A 23,601-nucleotide genomic window follows, 5' to 3' on the forward strand; every position below is an offset into this window, starting at 1 on the left:
GGCAGGGGACATGCCCAAGGCCACACAGTGAGTGAGTGGTGGAATGAGGAACAGAACCCAGTTCTCCCACCTCCACCCCCAGCCCGTCCTGCTCTCTCCCCGTATTCGGTGCCACTATTTGATGAATTATCAGACAGGCCTGGGTTCAAATCCTGGATCTGCCACAAAACTAGATGGGCAAACTTCAGCTCACCAAGACTTAGTGTCCTCATCTGTAAATGGGGGTCAGTATGGCATCTGCACAGAGAGGAAGCCAGCCTAAGACCTGGCCCACATCCAGTCTTGGGTCATGTAGGGCCTTCTGACTCAGCTGTGCTTCCCAGTCCCAGCCCTGGCCCAGAAGTCTGGAGGCGCGAGAGTGGCCCATGAGCCCAGGCACCACCCCAGCCCCAAAGGAGCCTTGGGACCCCATCTGCAGAGTAGGGATGGCACCAGGGCTGTCTCTGAGGCCTGCTCAGAGGACATCAAATTGGAGGGGTGGAGGAACTTTCTGCAGTGGCATTCTGCCCATCCTGCTCTGTGCTCAGCTCTGCATGGTGCAGGGGCTGTGGGCCTAGCCCCCTCCACACCAGCTCCATGCTGAAATGGACCCTCGCAGCAGCCTCCTCACTGGGCTCCTGCCTCCCACCCTGCACCCCATTCTGCAGCCAGAGGGCTCTCCTAAAACACTCTGACCACGCCCCTCCGTGTCTCCTCTTTGCCCTTGGGATAAAGGACAGTTTCTTGATTTGACCTTCAAGACCCCTCATGGTTTCGCCCCTGCCAGCCTCTCAAAACTCAGCAACATTCAGCTGTTTATATACCTTCACCCTGAAGAAGCCGGAGTTCATGGCCAACTTTGACTACGTATAAGGTGGCCCAGAAGAAGCAAAGCATCACTTTAGGGAGAGGAAAACTTGACTTTAGCAAGATCCAAAAAAGATGAGTTCCCAGCACAGTGCCTGGTAGACAAAGAGCAGCATCTTGACTAAGAGCATGGGGCTTCGGCTGCCCACTAACCTGGGTCCCTCTCCGTGGGCTGTGTGACCTTGGGCAAGCTACTTAATCTCTCTGAGGCTTAGTTTCCCCCCACCTGTTAATTGGGGATCCCAATATCGGCCATCATGAGGATTAAAGAAGATAATATGGTACATGAGAAGTACCAAGCATGGTGTGGGACACACAGTAGGTGTTCAGGAGATGGTAGCTACTCATGCTGGTATGTGGAGGGAGGGCTGCATCTCAGGGAAGAGCTGGGATTTTGAGGTACCATTTCCTCTTGATCATGGGCGTCTTTGTCGAAGCTGCTTGGGAAGCAAGTCCAGGATACAGGCAAAGCCCCCTTCATCCTCTGTCCTTGCCGCAGCTGATACAGGGGGACAGGGAGGCAGAGGGGGTGGGAAGGGAGGTTGTCATCATGTTATTTCTCTGCAGTCATATTTATCTTGATAAAATGGGCCCTACATTTCAAAACTTGAAGAGTTTCCCTCATAATTTAAAGCGGTGCCTGCCTCTGCTGATCGTAGTGACTAGAAGATTAATTTCCCAACCAGCCATGCAGGCAGACACCTGGACCAACCTGCTCCATCTGCAGGCATGGGTGATGCCATCTCTGCGCCTGGCTGGCAATGAGCCTGGCACTGCCCGGGGGGCGAGACTCTCTGCTGCTGAGGCAGGTGGAGGGAGGGGCGTCTTCAAGGTGACCCCATGGGGCTGGCACCTCAGCGGCAGGTTCTGCATGCTGAGCAGGCACGCACGCACATCCAACCCTATGTTTTCATTCTGGGCACCTGCAACCTTGCCGTGGGCAGCTCTCTGGTAGCACATCTGTCTTGGATCATGGGTTGTCCAGTGTTTCCCAAGCCATTGCAGCAGCTGGGACACACTCAACAGGAGAGTCCAGAACCCAGATAGCAGTGTGGACCCCATGCAATCCTACTCCTCCCCCAAGAGGGCTGATGTCCCTGACACTCCCAAGTCCTGTCCTTGGCTTCAAAGGTGAGAGGCCACATGGTACAGAGGAAGAGGGTGACATGGGTTGGACAGCCAGCTGGCCTGTACTTTATTAGAGAGAATACAAGAGCAGAGTGACTACTGGCTCAGCTCTAGTCCCAGCCAAAGCCCTGGCCATTGGCTCAGGAGTGGCAGCATGGTGGACTGTGGTCACTCTAGATGAGTGGTGGCCAAAAGTTCCATTTCATGACCAGGTGTAATCACTGTGTGGAGAGCTGTGTTGAAAAAGATGCTGAGGCTGCCTCCTGGGCCAAACAGGAAAGAAAACCATTGTCAATTAGTAATGTCTGCCATAGACAGGGAGTAATGTCTTCCTGTCTAATTTCCATAGACAGGAAATGGTGGCACCCATGCTATATATTTGCCAGCCAAGGACTAGATATCTCCTAAGTTGAGGTCAGACCGGACAATTTAAACTGCTCCCTTTTGCCTGGGAGAAAGAGATGTCGGAAGGCCTCTCCTTGCCATCTTTCATCTGTGGGTCTTGAAGAAAAATGGAAAACTTTAGCTTAGGGTAGCTGACAGCCAAGGGAATAAAAATGCGAAGCTGGCACTTCATCAAAAACTCAAGCAGTTACAACCAGTCAAAAAGCAGAGAAGAAGCCAAATTCTATACATTATTGAAAACAGGGTATTGAAGCCTCCCAACTATTACTGTTGTGTTGTCTATTTCTCCCTTCAATTTGCCAGCCTTTACTTCCTGTATTTTGGGACTCTGTTCTTAGGTGCGTATATGTTTATAATTGTTATAACTTCCTGGTGGATTGACCCTTTTATTATTATAAAATGTCCCTCTTATTTCTAGTGAAATTTTTTGTTTGAAAGTCTATTTTTTCTAATATTAGTATAGCCACTCCAGCTTTCTTTTTTTTTTTTTTTTTTGTGAGGAAGATCAGCCCTGAGCTAACATCCACACCAATCCTCCTCATTTTGCTGAGCTAAAGAGGCCCTGGGCTAACATCCGTGCCCATCTTCCTCCACTTTATATGGGATGCTGCCACAGCATGGCCTGACAAGCGGTGCATCAGTGCGCGCCCGGGATCCGAATCTGGGCCACCAGCGGCAGAGTGCGTGCACTTAACCGCTGCGCCACGGGGCCGGCCCCCACTCCAGCTTTCTTCTTTTTTTTTTTTTTTAACTTTATTTATTTATTTTCCCCCCAAAGCCCCAGTAGATAGTTGTATGTTATAGTTGCACATCCTTCTAGTTGCTGTATGTGGGACTCGGCCTCAGCGTGGCCTGAGAAGCGGTGCTTCGGTGCGTGCCTGGGATACGAACCCGGGCCACCAGCGGCAGAGCGCACGCACTTAACCGCTAAGCCACAGGGCTGGCCCCTCCAGCTTTCTTATAGTTGCTATTTGCATGGTATATTTTTTCCATCCTTTTACTTTCAGCCTATTTGCATCTTTGTGTCCCAAGTGAGGCTCCTATAGACGGTTTATAGTTGGATCCTGTTTTGATTGAGTTGTCCAATCAATTTTCATTTAATGTTATTATTTATATTCTTAATAATATAACATTATTAATAATGTTATTATTAACTGTTATTGATATATTTGAATTTATATCTGCCATTTTACTTTTTGTCTTCTAAACATCTCTTGTCATTTTGGTCCTCTATTTCTCCTTTTTGCTTTAAGTGAATATTTTCTGCTGTAATATTTAAATTCCTTTAATGATTTTTTTCACTATATTTGTTTGATTTATTTCCTTAGTGATTTCTCTCGGACCTACTATATATATCTAAACATATCGCCGTCTACCTCATATTTATACTAAGTTAATTCCAGTGAGAATTAAGTTGCTCCTATGTAACTCTATTCCCTCTTCCCCCTTTATGTGCTGTTATTGTTAGAGAGCTTCTTTTCCAGCTTCTCATGATTTAGTGGAGAGACTAAGGCCCAGAGAGGGCCTGTCCTTGTCATATATCCTTGTCAGTACATACATACTGGCTGTATGATTGTGGGTGAGTCATTGAATATCTTTAACCCTCAGTGCCCTCACCTATAAAATGGGGGCAATTGTATAAACATTGCTTCAAGGACGAAGTGAGCTCTTAGCACAGAGCCTACACATAGTAGGGGCTCTGAAGACAGTGGTCTGTGTTTGGCCCTCAAAGAATCCCAGAAATCCATTTGCCCAGCCTTCTCATCAGAGTCAGTAAGCAAGCATGGCCAGCCAAAGCCATAGGGAGCTCTCTTTTCCCAGTGCGTGCCCCTGCAGGCAGCAGCCTGCGATGCACTTCAGCCAGCCAAGGCTTGGGTCTCAGGCGAGGATGACGTGCTAGCAAGGCCTCAAGGCCAGCCCCTCCTGTTGAAGGTCAGTAGGCTGCAAGAGCCGCCAGCATGGGCCAGAACTGCTGGCAGGGCATGTTCACAGCCCAGGCAAAGGCCTCACGTTCGTGCTTCACCTGCCTGCCCTGCCATGGGCTGAGTGTGGCGGAGGCTTTTGGAAGCAGTGCTGGGAAGGGAGAGGTGACCACAGCTGAGTGTCTAGCCTCTGATTTGCATAAGTCCAGGCCCTTGCCTGGGCAAAAAAGCCCTCCTACAGCTACCCAGGCAGGTGGCCATCCAAATTCTGCTTGATTACCACCCAAGACAGAGTCCTCCTTCCCCTGAGGCAGCACAGGGCCTCTCTGCCATTTCCCCATCTGGTCTCAAGTCTGGCGCCACTGACTCAATATGTGCCTTGGGCATTTTTGGTGTGCCCAGGCCCAGGGCTGAGCTTGAGGACACAGAGCACTATCGAACACAAGCCCTGGAAACCATGCATGATCATATGCAACAAATGCAAAATAAGGACGTGGACTCAGGCTCTGGGAGGACAGATGGGGGCTCCTTTCAGAACAGGGCCCAGGAGTGCTTGCCCCTGACCCTGTGGCTCCTTGAGTGTCTGAGGCTGGCTCCCTATGGGTGTCCAAAGACTGGCCCGCAGCCTCAGGAAGGGCTCATGCTTGAGGCAGGGGACACAGAGTGAGCACTGGACTTTGAAGCTTGGGCTCAGCCACGTGGGCTCGTCACCTACCAGCACTGAGCCTCAGTCCATACATCTGTAAAGGAAAAACCACATCCCTGCCAGGCTGAACTGGAGGGAATGAGTGACACTCCAAGGCACTCACTAAGGAGTTGCTGGCTCTCCCTGAGCGAGGCAGCAGGTGCCTGTGGCTGTTCCTGGCTGACTCTAACCCCTCCCCAGGACCCCAGCCTCCAGGGCCCCTTCATCTTATTCTGTAGTGGGACAAAGTCACCGTGGTCCCCAGGAGCTTCCTTGCGTAGGGCTCTCAGGAACCCATCTGTTAGTCCTAGAGGAGGTTCTTGCATCTCCCCATGCTCCTGCCACACCATACCCCTTCCCAGAAGACCCCTTCCACCCCTCTGTGCCTTTGTCCTTGCTCTTCCCCTGCCTGGAATGCCTCCCAGCGCCACCTCCTCTGGGAAGCCTTCCCTGATTTGATGCAACCCCCTGAAGTCTCTGGGTGAGTTTCTGCCCACACCCCCCGGCCTGCATGATTTCCCTGGAATCCCCTGGGTAGGTTTCACCCCCAAGGCAAGAGGCCAGTGTTGGAGACCATCCTCATACTCTGACCCCCTGTGCATCCCCAGCCCCTTCCCAAGACCTTGGTAAAGTCATGCTGACCTTCCAACCTCATGTCTTGGTGGAGTAGAGTCCTTGTCTAGTACTGAGTCTTGGGTTCAAGCCTCAGCTCTGCCACTAATTTGCTGTGTGACCTTGGGCAAGTCCATTACCCTCTCTGAGCTTCTCTTTTCCTACCTGTGAGTTAGTTGAGCTTCCAGGCTTCAGAGGAGAGGGGGAGAGGTCAGCCCCCACTAGCAGAGGCTCCTACAGGCAGGAGAGCAAGGGGCTGCTCCCCTCCTCCCTGTCAGGAGCAGCCCAGATAGATTCCATGGGCCTGACCCCGGACTATCTGCCATTTATGTAGGGACAAATAACTCACAGGGCAGCAGGGATGGAGGAGGAATGTGTGCGGCGGGGTTTGTGCCCCAGCTCAGTGTCCTCTCTCTCTGTCCACAGTAGCTCGATACAACCGCACCAGCTACTTCTACCCCACATTCTCAGAGAGCTCAGAGCACAGCCATCTGCTCGTGTCCCCTGTGCTGGTGGCGAGTGCAGTCATAGGTGTGGTCATCATCCTATCCTGCATCACCATCATCGTGGGCAGCATCCGCAGGGACAGGCAGGCTCGGCTCCAGCGGCACCACCACCGCCACCGCCGCCACCACCACCACCACCATCGCCACCGCCGCCGCCATCGAGAGTACGAACACAGCTACGGTGAGCTGCTGCCCATCCCGGCCCCCGGACTCCATCTGATTGGGACTGCAACCCAGGAGGCATCAGGGAGGTGGCAGCCTGCCATAGGTGTGGCAAGGTGGTCAGGGAAGGCATCCTAGAGGTCTTGGGTGATCAGGAAGAGCTCAGAGGTGCTTACCATCATGTTCTCAGTGGCATGAGAAGCCCAGTTGTCTGCCAAGGGTGAGGCTGAAGGTCAGTGGGAGGATGTGGTGCTACTCCCCAGCCTGGGCCACTGCTGGTCCAGCTGGTTCCTGGATGAAGGGATGGATGGAGAGAGGGATGAGTGAGTGAGATGGGAGGATAGACTGGTAGGGGAATGAGGAGATGGATAGGTGGGGCAATTGGGTGGGATGAGTGAGTGGATGGATCAGTGGATGGATGGAGAGATGGATGAGTGGGTGGGATGAGGGATGGATGGCTAAATGGGTGGATGGAAGGATGGATGAATGGAGAGGTGAATGAATGGGTGGATAGGGAGGTGGATAGATGTGTGGATTGGGTGAGATGTGTAGGTGGATGTATAGATGGGACGGGTGGGTAGAAGGATGGAAAGATGGATAGATAGGAGAGTAGGGGGATGGATAGGTGGGGAGTTGGATGGGATGAGTAGGTATATGAATAAGTGGATGGATGAGTAGATGGAATGAATGAGTGAATGAATCTATCCCCAGAGAGCCTGCAAAGTGCAAATAGAACTGACATGAGAGTTTCCCAATTATGGGAATCACCCTTACACAGACCTGGTGGCTATTCTTGGGCTGAACAGTCCCAGAAGTGTCCATCTAGCCAGAAGGCCTGAACTTTTTACAGAATGCAGCCACCTGACTCTGTCTCGTTCTTGGTGGGGCTAGTTGTCTAAAAGCAGCAGGCAGGAACTCAACTGCATTCAACTCACACACAGTTTTCAATGGCAGGAGAAAGCCCCCGCTGAGGCCTGACAGGGCCTCTGCCTAGAGTCAGGGGAGAGAAAGGCAGGTCTGTGGAGTGGCCTCACCCCAGGGCCACCATTCACACTGCAGATTAAGTGAGATGGAGGCTCCAGAGCCAGGGCAGGGCCTGAGGGTCTTTCCTCCTACAGGACAGGAAGAGCCTGGGAGAAAGAAAGAAAAGAAAAATTTTAAAACAGGTGAAATTGGATCTCATCAGCCCAGACCTTGGGAGGCCTGAAATACACAGCCCTCCCCCAACACACCCTGATTAACCACCGGGTTGTAGTGTGTCCTCTCCTCTTCCACAGAGTTAACTGGTTAAGGAGAGTGCCACCTTTTAGCAATTAAGGGATACCCGGACCTAGTGACAGAGAAACCATAGCAATTGCCAATGGGTAAGTGGCGCCCATTGCGTGCCTGGCACTTTTCGTGCATAAAATCTCATTTAATCCTCAGTGGTCCTCGAAGTGGCTACTTTTTATTACCTTCCCAATTTACAAATGAAGACGTTGAGGTTGGGGTGTGTCTTAGTCTGTTCAGGCTGCTATAACAAAAACACCATAAACTGGGTGGCTTGTAAACAAGAGAAATATATTTCTCAATGCTGGAGGCCGGGGACTCCAAGATGACGGCACCCGCAGATTCAGTGTCTGGTGAGGACCTGCTTTCTGGATCGTAGACAACATTTCTCACTGTGTCCTCACAGGGGCAAAGGGACAAGCCAGCTCTCTGGGGCCTCTTTTATAAGGGCACCAATCCCAATCATGAGGGCTCCACCCTCATGATCTAATCAACACCCAAAGGCCCCACCTCCTACTACCCACCGTGGGGGTTCAGATTTCACTATATGAATCGGCGAGACACAAACATTCAGACCATAGCAGGGTGGTTAGGTAACCCGCCTGGGGTCACTCAGCCAGGTGGATCTCAGCTTTGAGCCCAGGCAGCCCCACCCAGGTGCCCACGGTCCGACCACTGCACAGCACTGCCTTGGAGGGGCTGAGGGCTCACGCCACTGAGGAGGTTTAAGGTGTGGAGGAAACCCCCCGTGGGCTCAGGGCAGTGTCCAGGAGACACACTCAAGGCCTAGGGGCCGACAGACCCGGATGTTGCTCCTCTGGGAAAGCTGTTAGAAGAACCAGAAGAGCAGGAAGCTGGGCCTCTGAACAGGACACAGAGAGACAGCACCACGGCAGGGGGACAGGTGGTCACAATGGAAGAAAGATGCGGCAACTTAGTGGTCTGCCCTCGCTGCCCAACAATGAAAACTGGAGAGAAAGGTCAGCATTAATAAAACACGTTGAAAGCTCAGCCAGCCCTGTCCCCTCAAGTCTCCAGAAGCCAAGGACTCCCCAAGAAGACAAGCCAGGAGCATTGCCCAGACCAGGCCTGGCCTGTCCTACCCTTGCATCACCAGCCTGACCCTTGGGGAGCACAGGCTTCTGCCCAGAGCATGTCCAGCCCCAACAAGGAGCCAGGGACCACCCTCAGGATGGTGCTGGGCAGGCCCAGGATGCCAGTCTGCCCGCCTCACACAGCCTGACCCTTACCTTCCACTCCTTTTCCTCCCCAAGCACCTCCTCATGCTCCTTCCCACCTCTGCACCTTTGCATATGCTCTTCCCTATGTCCAGAATGACATTCCCCATAGTTCCCCAACCAACAAAAGCCTCTCGTCCTTCCAGGCCCAGCTCAATTGCCACCTCCTTTTGGGAGCTTCTCCAGCGGCTCCTCAACCTTCCCAGGCAGGGTTGATCCCCCATCCCATACTTCCTTGGCATTCTACCCACACCTCCATCAGTGCGCCTGTCACAAGATGGCTGTGTTGCATCAGTGAAAGCAGAGCCTGTGTGTAGCTCTCCCTCTGCTGGCCCACAGCCCAGGACCTAGCCCAGAGAAGGTGCTCCGTGGGCAAGGGAAGGAATCCCCTCATTTCATCCTCACAGCAAGAGCCACATCAGCCCATTTTAAAGACTGGGAAACTGAGGCAACTTGTTGAATGGCCTGAAAATCCCCAAGCCTGAGCCTAGTACTTAGAGCATGGGAGAGGGACCCACAGTAGTTCCCAAGCTGAGGTCTGAGAGGCGACTCTGGCCTTGAGGAGAGAGATGGGCCTGGAGGCAGGCCAGTCCCTCCTTAGTCGCCACATGAGCACTTGCCACATGAGCAAGGCCCTGGCGGATGACAGCAGGTCACAGCCAGGCCATGTCTGGGGTCAGGCCTCACTACTCCACGCTGACTCCCAGCAGCCCTGCATCCCTGTCGCTGTGGGGACCCCTGTGTGGGCTTCCCACCTCCCACCCCACTTCTGTTCTCAGCTCCTGCTTTGGGGGGAGCCTGGAGGCACTGTGCCCCCACACCTTCCTGCAGCCTTCTGGAGGGTGCACAGGGGCGGCCAGAACCTTGGAAAGATGCCAGGGGAGAGAGGAAATGCACTGTGCACGGCTGTGGGGAGAACACACGCGGCAGAGCCCCAGCCAGCAGCGCCTGTTGGCAGCGGGGACCCTTCTGTCCTTCACACGCCCTGCCCCGGCGCCAGCGCCTCAGGCTCTCCCGGGCTCTCCTACCACTCTGGTTGCTCCTCCTCAGACTCTCGTGGATTCGCATTCTCTGAGGAGAGGAAGATCAAGGAATATCAGGACCCTTGGCCCTGGTCCTCTCTCTACGCCCAGTCCCTGCTCCATCTCTTCCACTGCCAGCCTCGGGCACCACCCTTCATCCTCACCCAGACATCTCCGAGACATTACCCCCTGAGGTCCCACAGGCACCTCAGACCTTGGTCCAAACAGCCCTCATCTTCCACTTCTTACTGTACGACCTCAGGGAAGCTGCCCTCTGTGTACCTCAAGTGAGTCATCTATAAAATGGGTACACAGGGACCCACCCCAAAAAGTTGTTGTGAGGACTAAATTAGCACAGTGCCTAGCTATGAGTAAGTGCTCAATAAACATTAACTGTTTTCATTCTCTCTCCCCCTGGAGAAAACCTGCTCCTGGGGCCGCTTCACTAATGTCAGTGCCCCCGCCTACCAGCCGCCAGACTAGCCCCTCCAAGGCATCCTCCACAAGGCAACCAAAGTGACTGAACTGTGACCACTTCTGTCCTCTGCTCAACAACCCTCCATGGCTCCCCATTGCCCTCCTGTGCCTGCCCATAGGGCCTTTCTGCAGTCTGGCCAGAAAGAGGAGCCAATAAATGTTTGAGAATGAGTGAATGAGTGAATGAGTGAATGAATGAATGAAATTCTATTTCCAGAAGATGGAAAGATCTTGAGCTTAAGGAGACAGATCTGGTCGCCTCTCACTTGCTGGGGCTTTAGAGCAAGTGACTTCACCTCTCAGTTTCTTCATCTGAGAGAAGGGGGCAGACCCAGTGCCTCCTTCACAAGCTGTTGTGAGGGTGAAGGAGGTCATGAGGACAGAGCACAGTAGGTGCTCAGGGATGCAAATTCCTCCTCCCCCTCCCCCAGGCCTGTCAAGGGATATTAGCCTTGGATTTGGTTAAATAATGAACAGAGGTATTTCTTAATTTTGGTGAAGAAGGGGATAGGGAGATTTCACCCTCGATGAAATGGAAAGGGGGCCTTCCGGAGTCCTGGACCATTTGGGTCTGTGCTGACGTGGAAGTCAGGAAAGGAGAGGGGCTAAGAAAGGAATTTGGGGAGTTCAAATGGGGGGCAGGGGGGTTCTTTCCAGCTGTTGCTCAGGAGCTCTGCCCAGCTGGAGTCTGGGACTGACTGGGGCATCTCAGGACTGGGGTCTGAGCTAGGTGAGCGTCTTAGGGCAGCCTCAGTTTCCCTCAGGCGCTCAGCCTATGGGAGGCCCAAGAGAAGCAGCCCAAGGAGAGAGATGAACGGCAGTGTGATTTGGCCCTGCCGGCTCTTAGGCCTGCCCACCAGGGCCACCCACTCAGGTCCGGGAAACAGCCTTATTTTCCCGGGTTTGGACAGCCACAGCCTAGCTACTGCAGGTGGGACCCTCCCCGAGCTACACTGGCAGGGATGGACCTGGCCCCGAGCCCAGCGCCCCCTGCTCAACTCGGTCCTCTCCCTGTCATTTCCTGCTTTCCTCTTTCCTGAGTGTCTTCCCCAAGTTCTTCCCAAAATTCTCATCCTTCAGCTGGTGCCCGAAAGGGAAGAAATCTTATTTCAGCTCCTTTTTACAGCCTCCGTTATTGGGTTCCTTTTTCCTCATAGAAAAGTAATATGTGTTCACTGTGAAAAACCTTTAAAATACAGAAAATATAAAGAAATAAGAGCCATCATCCAGAAAGATCCGCTGTTAACGTGTTTGGAATTTTTCTTCTGAGAGCTTTCTCGATGTCCATAGATAACCCTGGGATCATACCTGCAGATAGTTTCGTATCCAGATTTTTCCACTCACGTTGTATCAAGAGAGGGAAAAGGATAAGGAGAGTGGAAAGAGCAGTACTTGGGGTGATTCAGACTGTGCGTGAATTGCAGCTCCACACTTTACCAGGCATGTGGCCCTGAGCCTCAGCTTCTTAGTCTGTAGAATGGGGATGGCAACAGTGCTGCTGACCTCAAAGAAGTCATGAGCCCCGCCCCAGGCAGACAAGCCCCGCCCCTGATGTTGAGCCCCGCCCTCTGAGAGGAGGAGCCACCTGGGAGCCCTTTAGGGGTGGGGAGACCTAATGTCTCTGCCATCTTTGCAGCTCCCACTCTTCCCCAGCCGCTTCTAGACCTGTCAGAAACTGGGAGATGGAGAGCTTACAGGGTGAGGAGCCAGGACATCCAGCTAACCTCTGGCCCTCCCAATCATTTGCTGTGTGGCCTCTGGCAAGCCACTGAGCCTCTCTGAACCTCAGCTGTAGAATGAGAAGATTGTGCTCCATCAGCATTGCCTAAGTGGTGTCACTAGGTCTAAGAAAAGAAGATTCTGTGGTCAAATGCTGCGTAGCACAGTTAAATGTGTTTCTCAGCTTTGTTTTGCTAATACATAGTAAAAGAAAAAAAAAAAAACCAGAAGAGAATGCAGTAGGTGGAGTCACCAGAGTTCATCACAGAAGCCCTTTCCTCCCTGGGGTACCTACAGGGAATACTGTGTGGTTGGGGGCAGGGAGTAGGGCTGCCTGACCCCAGAGACCTCTGCAGCCCTCATTCCCTGACACTGTCCTCCCCATTTTTCATGCCCCAGCTCTTCTACATGGCTCAAAGCTTCCTGTTCATACCACACTCTTCTTTCTCATCTCCCTCCTTGGCTCAAGCTGTTCTGTTCTCTTTGCCCCACCTGCCCTCCTTCCCCCGGCTAATTCCTAGACAAGACTCAACTCTGAGAGCCCCTCCTCCAGGAAGCCCTCCAGGCTAGGTCAGGCCCATCTCTGTTCCCACAGCCCCAATACTACCTCTGTCAAAGCTCATCACACAATGCTCGTTACCACGCTGTCCCCAGCACAGGCTGCCCACCACCCTGGGAGCCCCAACCGGGCAGGGCCAGCTCTGCTTCCTGTAACCCCGTGCCCAGCACAGCGTCAGTGCTCACATTCTGGGGCTGTCGCTGAGGGGATGAAGGAAGCTGTGCTGGGCAAGGGGCGGGATGGCGAGTTGGAGAGAACAGAGTTTCAGTGGCCTCAGGTAGACCTTTGAGGACCCTCCCTGGCGCCAGCCGGAGGCCCAGGCTGAGTGTCTGTTCTCTGCAGTGTCTGACGGGCACACCTACAGCCGGTCCAGCCACAGGATGCGCTACGCCTGCAGCCCTGCCGAGGACTGGCCCCCACCCTTGGACCTCAGCTCTGATGGGGACGTGGATGCCACCGTGCTCCGAGAGCTGTACCCAGATTCTCCACCAGGGTAAGGAGGCCGCGTCGGGGAGGAGGGCAGGAGAGGGCGGGGCTCTGGGCAAGAATCTCGGCGCCCCTGGGATATAACAACACCTCCCCCAAATGGCGTCAATGCAGAAAACATCTGCTCGGTGGGCGTGGCCGTCTCCTCACCCTCCTGACCAAGCAGGTCCCAGTGAGACAGGGTGTGACTCAGCAGATGTCACCCATGAGACGCTCAAAAGAGAAAAGCTCAGGTCCTTCAGGCTCGGGTGAAATGGTGGGCTGGAGGGTCCAGCCCCAGCTCCTTAGTATTCACCCCTAAAGCCCAAACCACAATGATAGGGGTCATTGTCTCCAAACAGCCCTCACGACCACCAGGGGGCCCTGGCCCATCGGGAAATTCTCCTCTGAAGGGCCTTTGGGTCCTCCTGCCAGCCACCCTCAGATCACCCACCAGTTAGTACTTGAAAAAAGAAGAGGGGTCAGGGCCTCCATCACTTCCCTCCCGGGAGACTCCTCGGGCCCCACAAACAGCCACATCCTTCCCATCTCCCTTTACCGGTTACCCCCGCCCCCAGGGGCACCGGGAGGGGCAGGGCATCCGCCCTCTCCTGGGCCAGTGGATGCTTTTTTGTCTGGCAGCTGCGGGTTCAGAAGGGCCCCAGGGACGCCTTCCTAGACCTGGAAGGGCTGCTTTGAAGTGACTTGAGACCAAGGGGTGTCTGGCAGCCTGAGGTTGCTCCCACCAGCACCCCACCCTCAGTTCCCAGCCTGGGACATGCTCCATCAGCAGTGCCTCCTGTTGTGCCGAGCAATCTGAGACCCAGGGTTCACGAGGACTTGCTCACTCAAGTCCACATGGAACATTGGGGCTGAGTCAGGACCAGAATCCAGGTCTCAGGGGTTCTGGGGTACCCCTCCCTGGGGAGTAGAGGGGTTTCACTGGAGCCAGCATGACAAAGGCCTGGTCTGGTCCACTCCAGGTGGACCTGCTTGTCACTGCAGATAGGCCCCTGGCCCTGGGGGAGAGACCCCCGACCCTGCCCCTAAGGTGAGGTTCCACAGAGCCCTGAGGGCGCCTCTTCTCTTATAGCTACGAGGAGTGTGTGGGGCCAGGGGCCACTCAGCTGTACATCCCCACGGACGCACCGCCGCCCTACACACTGACTGACTCCTGCCCTGCGCTGGACAGCGCCCTTGATGCAGTCAGCCGCCACAGCCCTGGCCGACACCAGCAGGCGCAAAGGACCGGGGGCCAGAGTGGCCTCCACACCATCTCCATGGACACCCTGCCCCCTTACGAGGCTGTGTGTGCAACCAGCACCCCATTGGGCCTGCTCTCCTTGCCAGGACCAGAACCAGGGCCAGGCAGCTCCCAGGGCTCACTCGCCCCGACTTGGTCCCCAGCCTCTGGCCCTGAGAGGATTGTGTGAATGACTGGCCAGGTCCAGTGCTGAATCACATCCTTCAGACACACAAGGGCACACACACACAGATATGCACACACGACTCGTGCACACACAGCACTCCCACACGCACACATATACATAACTGACACACACACAGACATACACACTGACATACCCATGTGCGCACACACATCTAGACATGCCCCACACGCGTGCAGATATGTGCACACACACAGGCCCCACACACCCACACAAACCCACCTGTGAAGGTTCCATTAAAAATGAAGCGCTCTCGACCTCCCGTTTCTCCCCTAGCCTGTCGTTTCTGCCTCTGCAGACAACGCTGGGAGAAGAGAGGTGGAGAAGGACCGGGGCTTTCTCCTTCCTCTCCCGGGGCCTCTTTGCCCCTGCCCTTGCCTGGCAGGCTGTGCCCAAACTCTGATTCTGCCTCCAGAAACTGCTCGACTATCCCAGGTCAGCTGCCTGCCCTGACCCCACCCCAGGGCCAGCTTGTCCTCCTGGTTGTGGACGGGCCTCAGCAAGGTTCAGCTGCGTGCTGCACCTATCTCTCAATTCCAGGGCAGAAGAGCCACAGTGTCACCACCCTGCCACTTACGTGGGGGCTCAGGCACAACCTGGAGGCCCTCACAGCCTGCCTTGCCCCACCCCCCCCCCTCCAGTGCCCTCAGTCTGGTGGTGCTAGCGGAGTTATCTGAGAAGCCCCAACTCCAAGCCACAGGCGATGAACCTGGCCCTTGGTGGGTGTGCGGTGGTGGTGGTGGGTTATAGCTGTCCCCATGTAAGTCCAATCACTGCCCAGGACTGAGGGTCTTCATAGATGAGGGCTGTCTGGACATGGCTCTGAGGCAGACAAGTGGCCCCTTGCTAAGTATGTGCCCAGCTGAGCATTATGGCCTGAGCATGAATGGGCTGGAGCCAGACCCCATAAGCTGATGCTGTCCTCCTGGGGGGCTGCTCATAGTTTGGAATTGTGAGCCAACATGTTCTTGCCCTGCCTTCCAGGGTGTTTGCAGAGACAAAGTGTGTGAGCCCCATAAATATCACCATGGCTCCGCGAGAGGACCAGTGGTTATATCTGGGCCTCACCACCAGGGGCACTACAGCAGGGGATATGTGGGGTTGCCTGGTTGTAGAGAGGCTCAGATCTTGGCCCAGGAATCCCAGCAACTTCTGTCAGAGACCATGCAGTAACAGAGCTGATTCCTGAAGACCAGCCTGCCAGAGGGTGGCGGCAGAGCATCTTTGAGGAATGTCCCCACCAGCATCTCCAGCGGCAGAGAGTGGAATCCTCAAGTCCTCCCTGCCCCCCTCCCTCTCCCCTTCTTAAATGACCACAACCCTACCCATCCTGGCCTCCACATTTCAATTCCTCCAATGAAGGGCTAAGATAATTCAATAATCCTTTTCTTAAGAAGAGGGGTGGCAAGGATGGCAATTCTGAATTTTATTTTCTGTAGAAATAGAATTTTTCTGGTGCAGAACTGAAAGGAATCCACCCAGAGGTTCTGTAGCATCCTGGAGCCCCTGACTCCACCCGGGGAGGCACCTTGTTTACAAGCAGTTCTGTCCACCTTTGTGGTGTACTGTTTTCTAGGCAAAAAAATATCTGTCTGTTGTACTGTATAGCCTTTAAAATGCACTCCAGGGATGAGAGTCTTTTAAGAAACGCATCCTGCTTCTGCAACCCTGGAGAGTGCTGGGGAAAAAAAGAGAAAAATCCCTACATACTCATCAGTGTTTCAGGGATGGAGCTGAACAGCTTTTGTTGTTCCTAGATTAAGCGCTGAATAAGCAACAATGTATCTTTTCTGTGTTCAAAATAAATATATCAATAAAAAATATTGCAAAAAGGAACATTATCAAGGAGCTTGTTGGGGGGGCTGCTGCCATCTGAAACTTGTAAGGAAAGGAAACGGTAAATAGCAGCAAACTGAAAATATGTTACTTCTCTCAGAATTAGCAGCCACTGAAGCCTCCTCATTTTCCTCTTGACTCAGATATTTGGGTAGTCAATGATTTACATGAGTGACTTTTTTTTTTAACCTCACTGAAACATGGCATCATTTCTCCTAGACCTGGCCAGTGTAAAGGTCACCAAGATGGGCCATAAACAGGACTTGACTCCAGGAACACCAGGGACTGCACATTTTACTGCGACAGCAGTTGGCTTTCAGCATCCTGAAGGCTTTCACTACCAGGAAAGGGGAAATTTGTAAATTAGACTGAAATGAGTTGTTTTCTCCACCTTTGTGGAAATTCTCCTCTTCCTTCCTCTGCTTTCCATAAGACCTTTGCTTCTGTCGTTGATCTCTTGGCTGACAGAGGCTGGTTCCCTTCCTCTGTCACTCTTCTCTCCCACTAGAACTCAAGTGGGGTCCACTAGCATAGTCCCCAAGTGCCCTGAAAGTGGGGTGCTATCCTGAAGGAAGGTGCAGCCCCAGTCCCAGGTCCCAATGGTTCTGCACCCACCAGCGCCACTCCGAGCCCACACTGCCACCTGCTGGCTGCCTGTTGGCACTGCTCAAAGCAAAGGAGACGGCCCCCGAAGAATGAGCAAATTCCCTTCTCCCACTTTCAGACCCACTGCCCACGGACACTTATAGTTGTAAACAGAACTTGTTTTGGTCCTGAGCTTGTCTTCTACCCTTTGGATGTTCCATGAGGTTTAACCCATTCAAGCATCCCATTTTCAGGAATCACTCCTGCCGCCAGCATCTCCCTCTAACCACAGCCTGATACCTAAGCCCTCCTCTCTATATAAACACCACTGTGCGTGGCTCAGGTGCCACCTCCGTGCTGTGGGGCCCTGCCTCCTGGGAACGAATGTAGCAGCCTTCATGGGGATGGTGTCCAGCCACATGCTGATCTCAACCTGAACCACCCCACGCCGACACTCGGTTCTGACAGCAAACACACTGGACATCCCACCGGCCCAGGGGACTGTGGGGCTCGGCGTTTCCTGCCTCCTCCATCCACAATACACCCTGTGTCCACTGTGACAGGCTGTGGCATGTCCACACATGGTGCCACATTCACGGTCCTGCACACTCCTGCCAGGAGACTGGCCTCTCTCTGCCGGGGGCCTGAGGGGTGGGGCTGAGGATAGCACCCCAGGCTTGGGGCTCATCAGAGCCCCAAGGAAATGGGAGGTGAAGCCGAATTTCCAAGATGGGGAACAGGAGCGGGGCAGGACCAGACCCTGGGACAGGAAGGGGGTGCGAGGGGGTGACCCCAGGAGCACCCCTAGGGAGTGGGCAGTGAAACGAGGAAGGGAAGGAACCCGAAGCTGGTTGCCACCATGGCCAGCTGAGCTCTGTCCCCCGAGAGATAGTGTGGAGCACGCCTCGAAGTTAGCCACCCGAGGGGAGGGAGATGGAGTCCTCAGACACCAGCTCTAGACTCTCAAGGGTCATCGTTTGAAGTGCTCTTCAGAGAATGTTAATCCCTGCCCCTTGTGCAGCCAAGCGGCATCTCTGGCCAGAGAGTCTTTAGATGGGGGAGTTGCAGCTGCCAGCAGATGATGCCATCATGCTGGTCAGCATGATCTGCCACTGGGCCCGCATGCCTGGGCACGGTGCCTTCCAAGGCCTCTGGATAGGGCACCGACAGCATCTGCCAGATGTGCGCCGCGGGAATCACCCGAGAGAGGGAGGAAGGCGGCTTGATACAAAGTGTGGCCATCCACAGCCGCCCCCTGGGACAGCCCGCTGGCTGGCACCAGCCAAGCCCACTCACATGTACACGCACAGGGGTCTCTCACACCCAGTTCCTAGAGACACTATCGGACACACAGTCGTATGCAGCATCACTCAGCTCACACCACCTGTGGTTTTGTACCCATTTGCTCAGATAGCTTCAGTGAATACACACTAGTGCCCCTCACACTCAGAGGTCCCACATGCACACTCCAAGGCCACCCTTTCTCACACTCACGTATCACTATCGATGCCCACCTGATGACTGACCGGCAGTGGAAGGACGGGCAGCTTCCTGGTCTGAGAGAGTGGATCTTCTGTCCTGGGCTCTGCGCTGCTTGACCTCACATTGCACCTCGCCCAGCCCAGGTGATCTCTCTCGATCAGGACCAATCACCTGGGTCAGGCTGGTATTTCTGGGCTGGGGGGCTGGGCACACCTTTGCCCCCAGGGTTGCTGCCCAGCTGTGCCTCCTTCGGAAGAATCCCAGGGCTGCAGGCCTCAGGCCCTGTTGTCACAGCCTCAGCTAATCACAACTACCCATCCTCACCAGCCTGACTCCAGGGGCTGCCCATCCTTCTGCCCCACAGCTGGTGGCTGTCTGGTCCATGACCCACCACAAAGCTGGCACCCCCTGGATTATAGGGGGGAGAGGGGACAGCTCTTGAAAGGGGGACCTTCCACCCCCGACAGGCTCTGAGCCCCATCACCCACTGCCATTACTCAATTGCAAGAGACAGAAGCCCAACCTGAACCTTCTTAAGCAAAAAAGGATACTTATTGGCTCCCATAACTAAATTGTCCAAGTAACATATTCTAACTTCACACGTGCTGGATCCAGGGGGTCTGAGAATATGGGCAGGTGTGTTGCCTCTCTTGGCTCTGCTGCCCGCCGTGTTGCCTTCATTCTCCCACAGGAGCAGTGGCCGTGGATGCCCCAAGTCCACGTTGGCTGGGTCATGATCCAAAACAACGAGACAGCCTCTCTGTCCCAGAGAGCAGATATCAAATCTCAGAGAAAACTGACCAGCCCAGACACGCACTCATGCCTGACCGTCTGTGAATGGCTGTGGTTGGGGTGGGGAGTCTCGATTAGCCAAGCCTGGGTCGTGTGCCCACTCCCACAGGGGAGGAGGAGCCAAATCAGCCTTTTCTGGAACGGGTTTTCCAAAGCAAAGGGAAGTGGGTAGGCAGGACTGGGCGCACCCAGAACAGCCAACTCTGCCCTGTTTGCTTGACAGCGCCAGGCCCCACCCGCCAGCTCTCAGTCTGAGCGAGGACACCACGCCTGGGGTAGACAGTGACCACACAGAGAGCTAGGGTAGGGGCTGGGGCCAGGGAAGGTAGGGGCTGGCTGCTGACCAGGGCCCATACCAGAGGATGGAGGCCTCAGAACCAGTCTCCAGCAGGGCCTGAGGGTGCCAGACTCATGGGGCACAGTCTTCAATCTGTCCTGGCTCTTTCCCATGGTTGCCCTGTCAGGTGGGGGCTGGGGTCAGAGAGGCCCAGCTCTAGTGCCTGCTGGGAGAGGCCTCCCTCCGCAGGGAGCTGACCAAACTCCACACTGAGGGTGCTCTAGGACTTGTGGACATATGAGACTCTCACCAGGAATACACCACCCATAGTTTGGTGGTTACATAGTTTTATTCCCCAAAAGGAACATAAATTTGGGCAAAAGGCCAAGGAATGGATCTGTGACATGAAGTCTGAGGCTCAAAGCCAGGCACCACCTCCTCCCCAAGGGCCGTCTAGCTGCCGAACTCCTGCATCCCCTCCTCCTCCCAGCCCTTCCCTTCCTGGACTGATCCTGTGTGTCTGAGCCATCCCTGCCAGACTGGGGGCCCAGGTTAGGGCCAAGCTGGTTCCTCTCTGGGTGGTGGGCCCAGGGGCGGGTTATGGAGTGAAGAACTCGCAAGAACATTCAGTTCAATTCTGAGGGCAGCAGGTTCCTCCCTGTGTGTCACGGCCTTGAGGACAATCAGCACTGAGTTCCAGACCTGGGAGCCCCTGCCCAGGCAGCACCCCCATCCCTGCGCTCCCGTGGCCTCTGAGCTCCTGGGCTCAGCAGGGAACCTGGGAGTCTGGGCAGCAGGGACGGCTGTGTGTGAAGGCTTGTGCTGGGACCCAGACTCCTGGCTGTCCCTGCTTCTGTCATTGGCTCACCATGTGACTCTGAGCCAGACTCCTTCCTTCTCTGGGTCTCAGGGCCCCTCCCCCTGAGCAGATCTCCAGTGCCTCCTCTCCTTCCCCGCCCCCTGCATTGTCCCCAAAGCTAGTCACCCTGGCAGGCAGAGAAAGCAGGTTCTCATTAAGCCAGTCATTCCCCTGAGGGCCCAGAAAGTGTGAATAATGGGACAGTTCAAGAGGCTGCAGTGGTCCAGTGGGGAGGACACTGGCCCTGGAGAAGCAGGCCTGACCCAGCGCGAGAGGGCAGGGAGGGAGATGGTTCCAGGCACCCTGCCAGCGTTTTCCCCTCAGGACCTTGGGCCTCCCTGCAGAGACAGGCGTGGAGGGCAGTGCACAGGCATGACCAGGTTCTCACGAGCTGAGGACTAGGATGTCCAGAATGGGTGAAGTGTTATATCTATAAGTAACCAAGCAAGAGAAGAATCACATAAGGGGGAGATTAAATTGTGTACCAATTGTAAAACTTTGGTTATTAATAGGAAAAAAGATAAAGGCCCCTCCAGCCCTCTCCTCAGGGAGCACATCTGCCTGCAGCCAAGGAGAGAGACGGAGACAGAGACAGAGATAGAGAATTAAGACTCTTGTTTTAGACCCTCCCCTTCCTTGGCCTGTGACCCACCCCTTCAAAACAACTCAATGGCCTGGAACCTTGTCTATCCCCACGCCTAAATCTGCCACTCCCATTCAGGGCTCTTACAAATCTTTGAGACCATGGAAAAAGCAAGGCCTTGGGTATCAGATAGACTTGGTGTAGTAAGTGAATAATGCCCCACCACCCCCTGCAAGATATCCAGGTCCTAATCCCCAGAACCTGTGAATATGTCACCTTCCATGGCAAAGGGACTTTGCAACTGTGATTAAGTTAAGGGCGTTGAGATGAGACAATGATCCTGGATTGTCCAGGTGGGCCCAATGTAATCACAAGGGTCCTCATGAGAGGGAGGCCCTAGGGTCAAAGTAAGAGAAGATGTGACAAACAGAAGCAGAATGTAGAGAGAAATGAGAGATTTAAAGACGCTATGCTGGGCCGGCCCCGTGGCTTAGCGGTTAAGTGCGTGCACTCCGCTTCTGGCGGCTGGGGTTCGGATCCCGGTTGAGCACCAACGCACGGCTTCTCTGGCCATGCTGAGGCCGCATCCCACATACAGCAACTAGAAGGATGTGCAACTATGACATACAACTATCTGCTGGGGCTTTGGGGAAAAAAAGGAGGAGGACTGGCAATAGATGTTAGCTCAGAGCTGGTCTTCCTCAGCAAAAAGAGGAGGATTAGCATGGATGTTAGCTCAGGGCTGATCTTCCTCGGAAAAAAAATAAATAAAGATGCTATGTTGCTGGCTTTGAAGATGGAGGAAAGGGCCACAAGCCAAGGAATGCAGGTGGCCTCCAGATGCTGGAAAAAACAAAGAAATAGGTTGTCTCCCAGAACTTCCGAAAGGAACCAGCCCAGTGAGACTGATTTTCAACTTCTGACCTCTAGAATTATAAGATAATAAATTTTTGTTGCTTAATCCACTAAATTTGTGGTAATTTGTGACAGCACAATAAGAAACTAATATACATGGGTTCCAGTGCCAGCTCTTGCCCTCTCTTCCCCAGTCTCCTCATCTGTAAAATGGAAGGAAGGGGAATTTGGCCGCATGATGGACAAGGGTGGCCTCTCTGGCTCTCTTTGGCCCCAGGCTGTGATGACACCAAATGGCTACCAGCACTGTCCCACATTGGCCTGGCCCTGACCTATGTCTCCAACCCAGAAGGAGGCCGAGGGGGAAACCACAGAGTGGCCAGATGAACTACCTAACCTCTCTGAGGTTCAGAGTCAGAGGAGCTAATGTGTGTGAAAGGGTAGCACCCCCAATATTGGACTTAAAAGGACTAATCCAGAATGGCCTACAAAGGGAGAGTTGCTAGTCACCCAGGGATTCATTTGCAAGTAGCATTCCAATTGGGAAGTAACTTCCCAACCAGAGGGATAGGAACTGCGCTGACCACGGAGCTCAGGAAAGGCTGCAGGGGGCAGGGAGCAAAGAGACCAGGGGTGGCGAGCCCAGGGCTGAGGCAGCTCCGAGGCCAGGTACCAGGCAGAGGCCCCTCCTCCTGACTGGAGGGACAGGAGGCCGGCAGGGTCACATAGAAAGCAAATGATGATCAAGCCCCTGGTCTTCCTGGGCTGCGTTACTACTAGGTCACAGCCAGCTCCTGCAGCACCACTACCCCCTCAGCTGGGCTCTCCAGGCTGTCAGCCACCCGAGGGCAGGGACTTTACCTCATTTGCCTCTGAAGCCCCCAGGCTGGCGTGGAGAGACACGGACTGGCTGCTTAAGGCCAGCACTTCCCCAAACACCAGACCAGGGCATTAAAACGGTCCTAGAAACTGGAAAATACTGCACATGCTACCCCTTCTAGAAATTCACACCCCCAATAGCCTGCTACATGAGAAGTCCTGAAGCCAAGAAGCCAAGGGACCTCACGTAAGCCAGGAGTTCCCAAATTATTTAGCTGCAGGAAATTTTTACTCACATAAGACTAAGAACCCCCAACAAGTGCACCTCTGTGGAGCACACGGAGCAATGCTGACCCACATGGAAGGAGAGAGTGGCTGAATGAATGAGTGAATCATCACTTAATTAAGTATTGGGTGAATGAACGGAAGGAAAGAAGCAAGGAGGGAAGGAAAGAAGGAAAGAAGGAAGGAAGGAAGGAGGGAGGGAGGGAAGGAGGGAAGGAGGGAAGGAAGGAGGGAGGGAGGGAAGGAGAGAGGGAAGGAGGGAAGGAAGGAAGGAAGGAAAGAAGGAAGGAAAGAGGAAGGAAGGAAGGAAGGAGGGAGGGAAGGAGAGAGGGAGGGAGGAGGGAAGGGTAAATGGGAGAGTACAAAGGTGATCGTTTCCATCTCGGTTCCCCCAAAAGCAGTCCCTGCACAAGGATTTGGGTAGAAATCCTTTATTTGGGAGGCGATCCCAGGAAGCACAGGGAAGGAGTCGGGAATTAAGACAAGGGAGGGCGAAGAGGCAACAAAGGATGCATTAATGAGCAGGTTATTGCTGAGGGCAACCACGGGGTGATCCCACTGGGGACCCTCTAAAAGTGTAGAACACACCTCCGACTGGCCCACCAAAGGCAGGAAGCCAGGGTTTCCATCCACTGACCTTCGTTGTTGGTTGAGGGTTGCCCTGGGTGTTAACTCCCCAGCACTTGCAGCCTGCCCCGCCCCCCAGCAGAGCACGCTCCCGCGGCCAGAGAAGACTCTCAAGCAGGAGGGCGTAAGGAGCCTTAG

The 23,601-nt window shown here is 54.2% G+C and overlaps 1 protein-coding gene across 7 annotated transcripts in view; it reads left to right on the top strand.

Annotated features, from left to right (window-relative positions):
• Window positions 1-21,359, top strand: part of BEAN1 (brain expressed associated with NEDD4 1) — a 45,362-nt gene extending 24,003 nt beyond the window's left edge. For 4 of the 7 annotated variants that reach the window (XM_058527957.1, XM_058527953.1, XM_058527954.1 and 1 more), the window contains 3 exons: window positions 6,025-6,285; window positions 12,893-13,043; window positions 14,109-16,504. In XM_058527957.1, the coding sequence (XP_058383940.1) occupies window positions 6,025-6,285; window positions 12,893-13,043; window positions 14,109-14,448 (752 nt within the window). In that variant the 3' untranslated portion in view covers window positions 14,449-16,504. The other 3 variants (XM_058527955.1, XM_058527956.1, XM_058527958.1) reach the window with 3 other exon arrangements.
• Window positions 21,360-23,601: the final 2,242 nt, after the last annotated feature.

Source organism: Diceros bicornis, chromosome 32 (genome assembly GCF_020826845.1).
Source record: "Diceros bicornis minor isolate mBicDic1 chromosome 32, mDicBic1.mat.cur, whole genome shotgun sequence".
NCBI classification, from domain to species: Eukaryota; Metazoa; Chordata; class Mammalia; order Perissodactyla; family Rhinocerotidae; genus Diceros; species Diceros bicornis.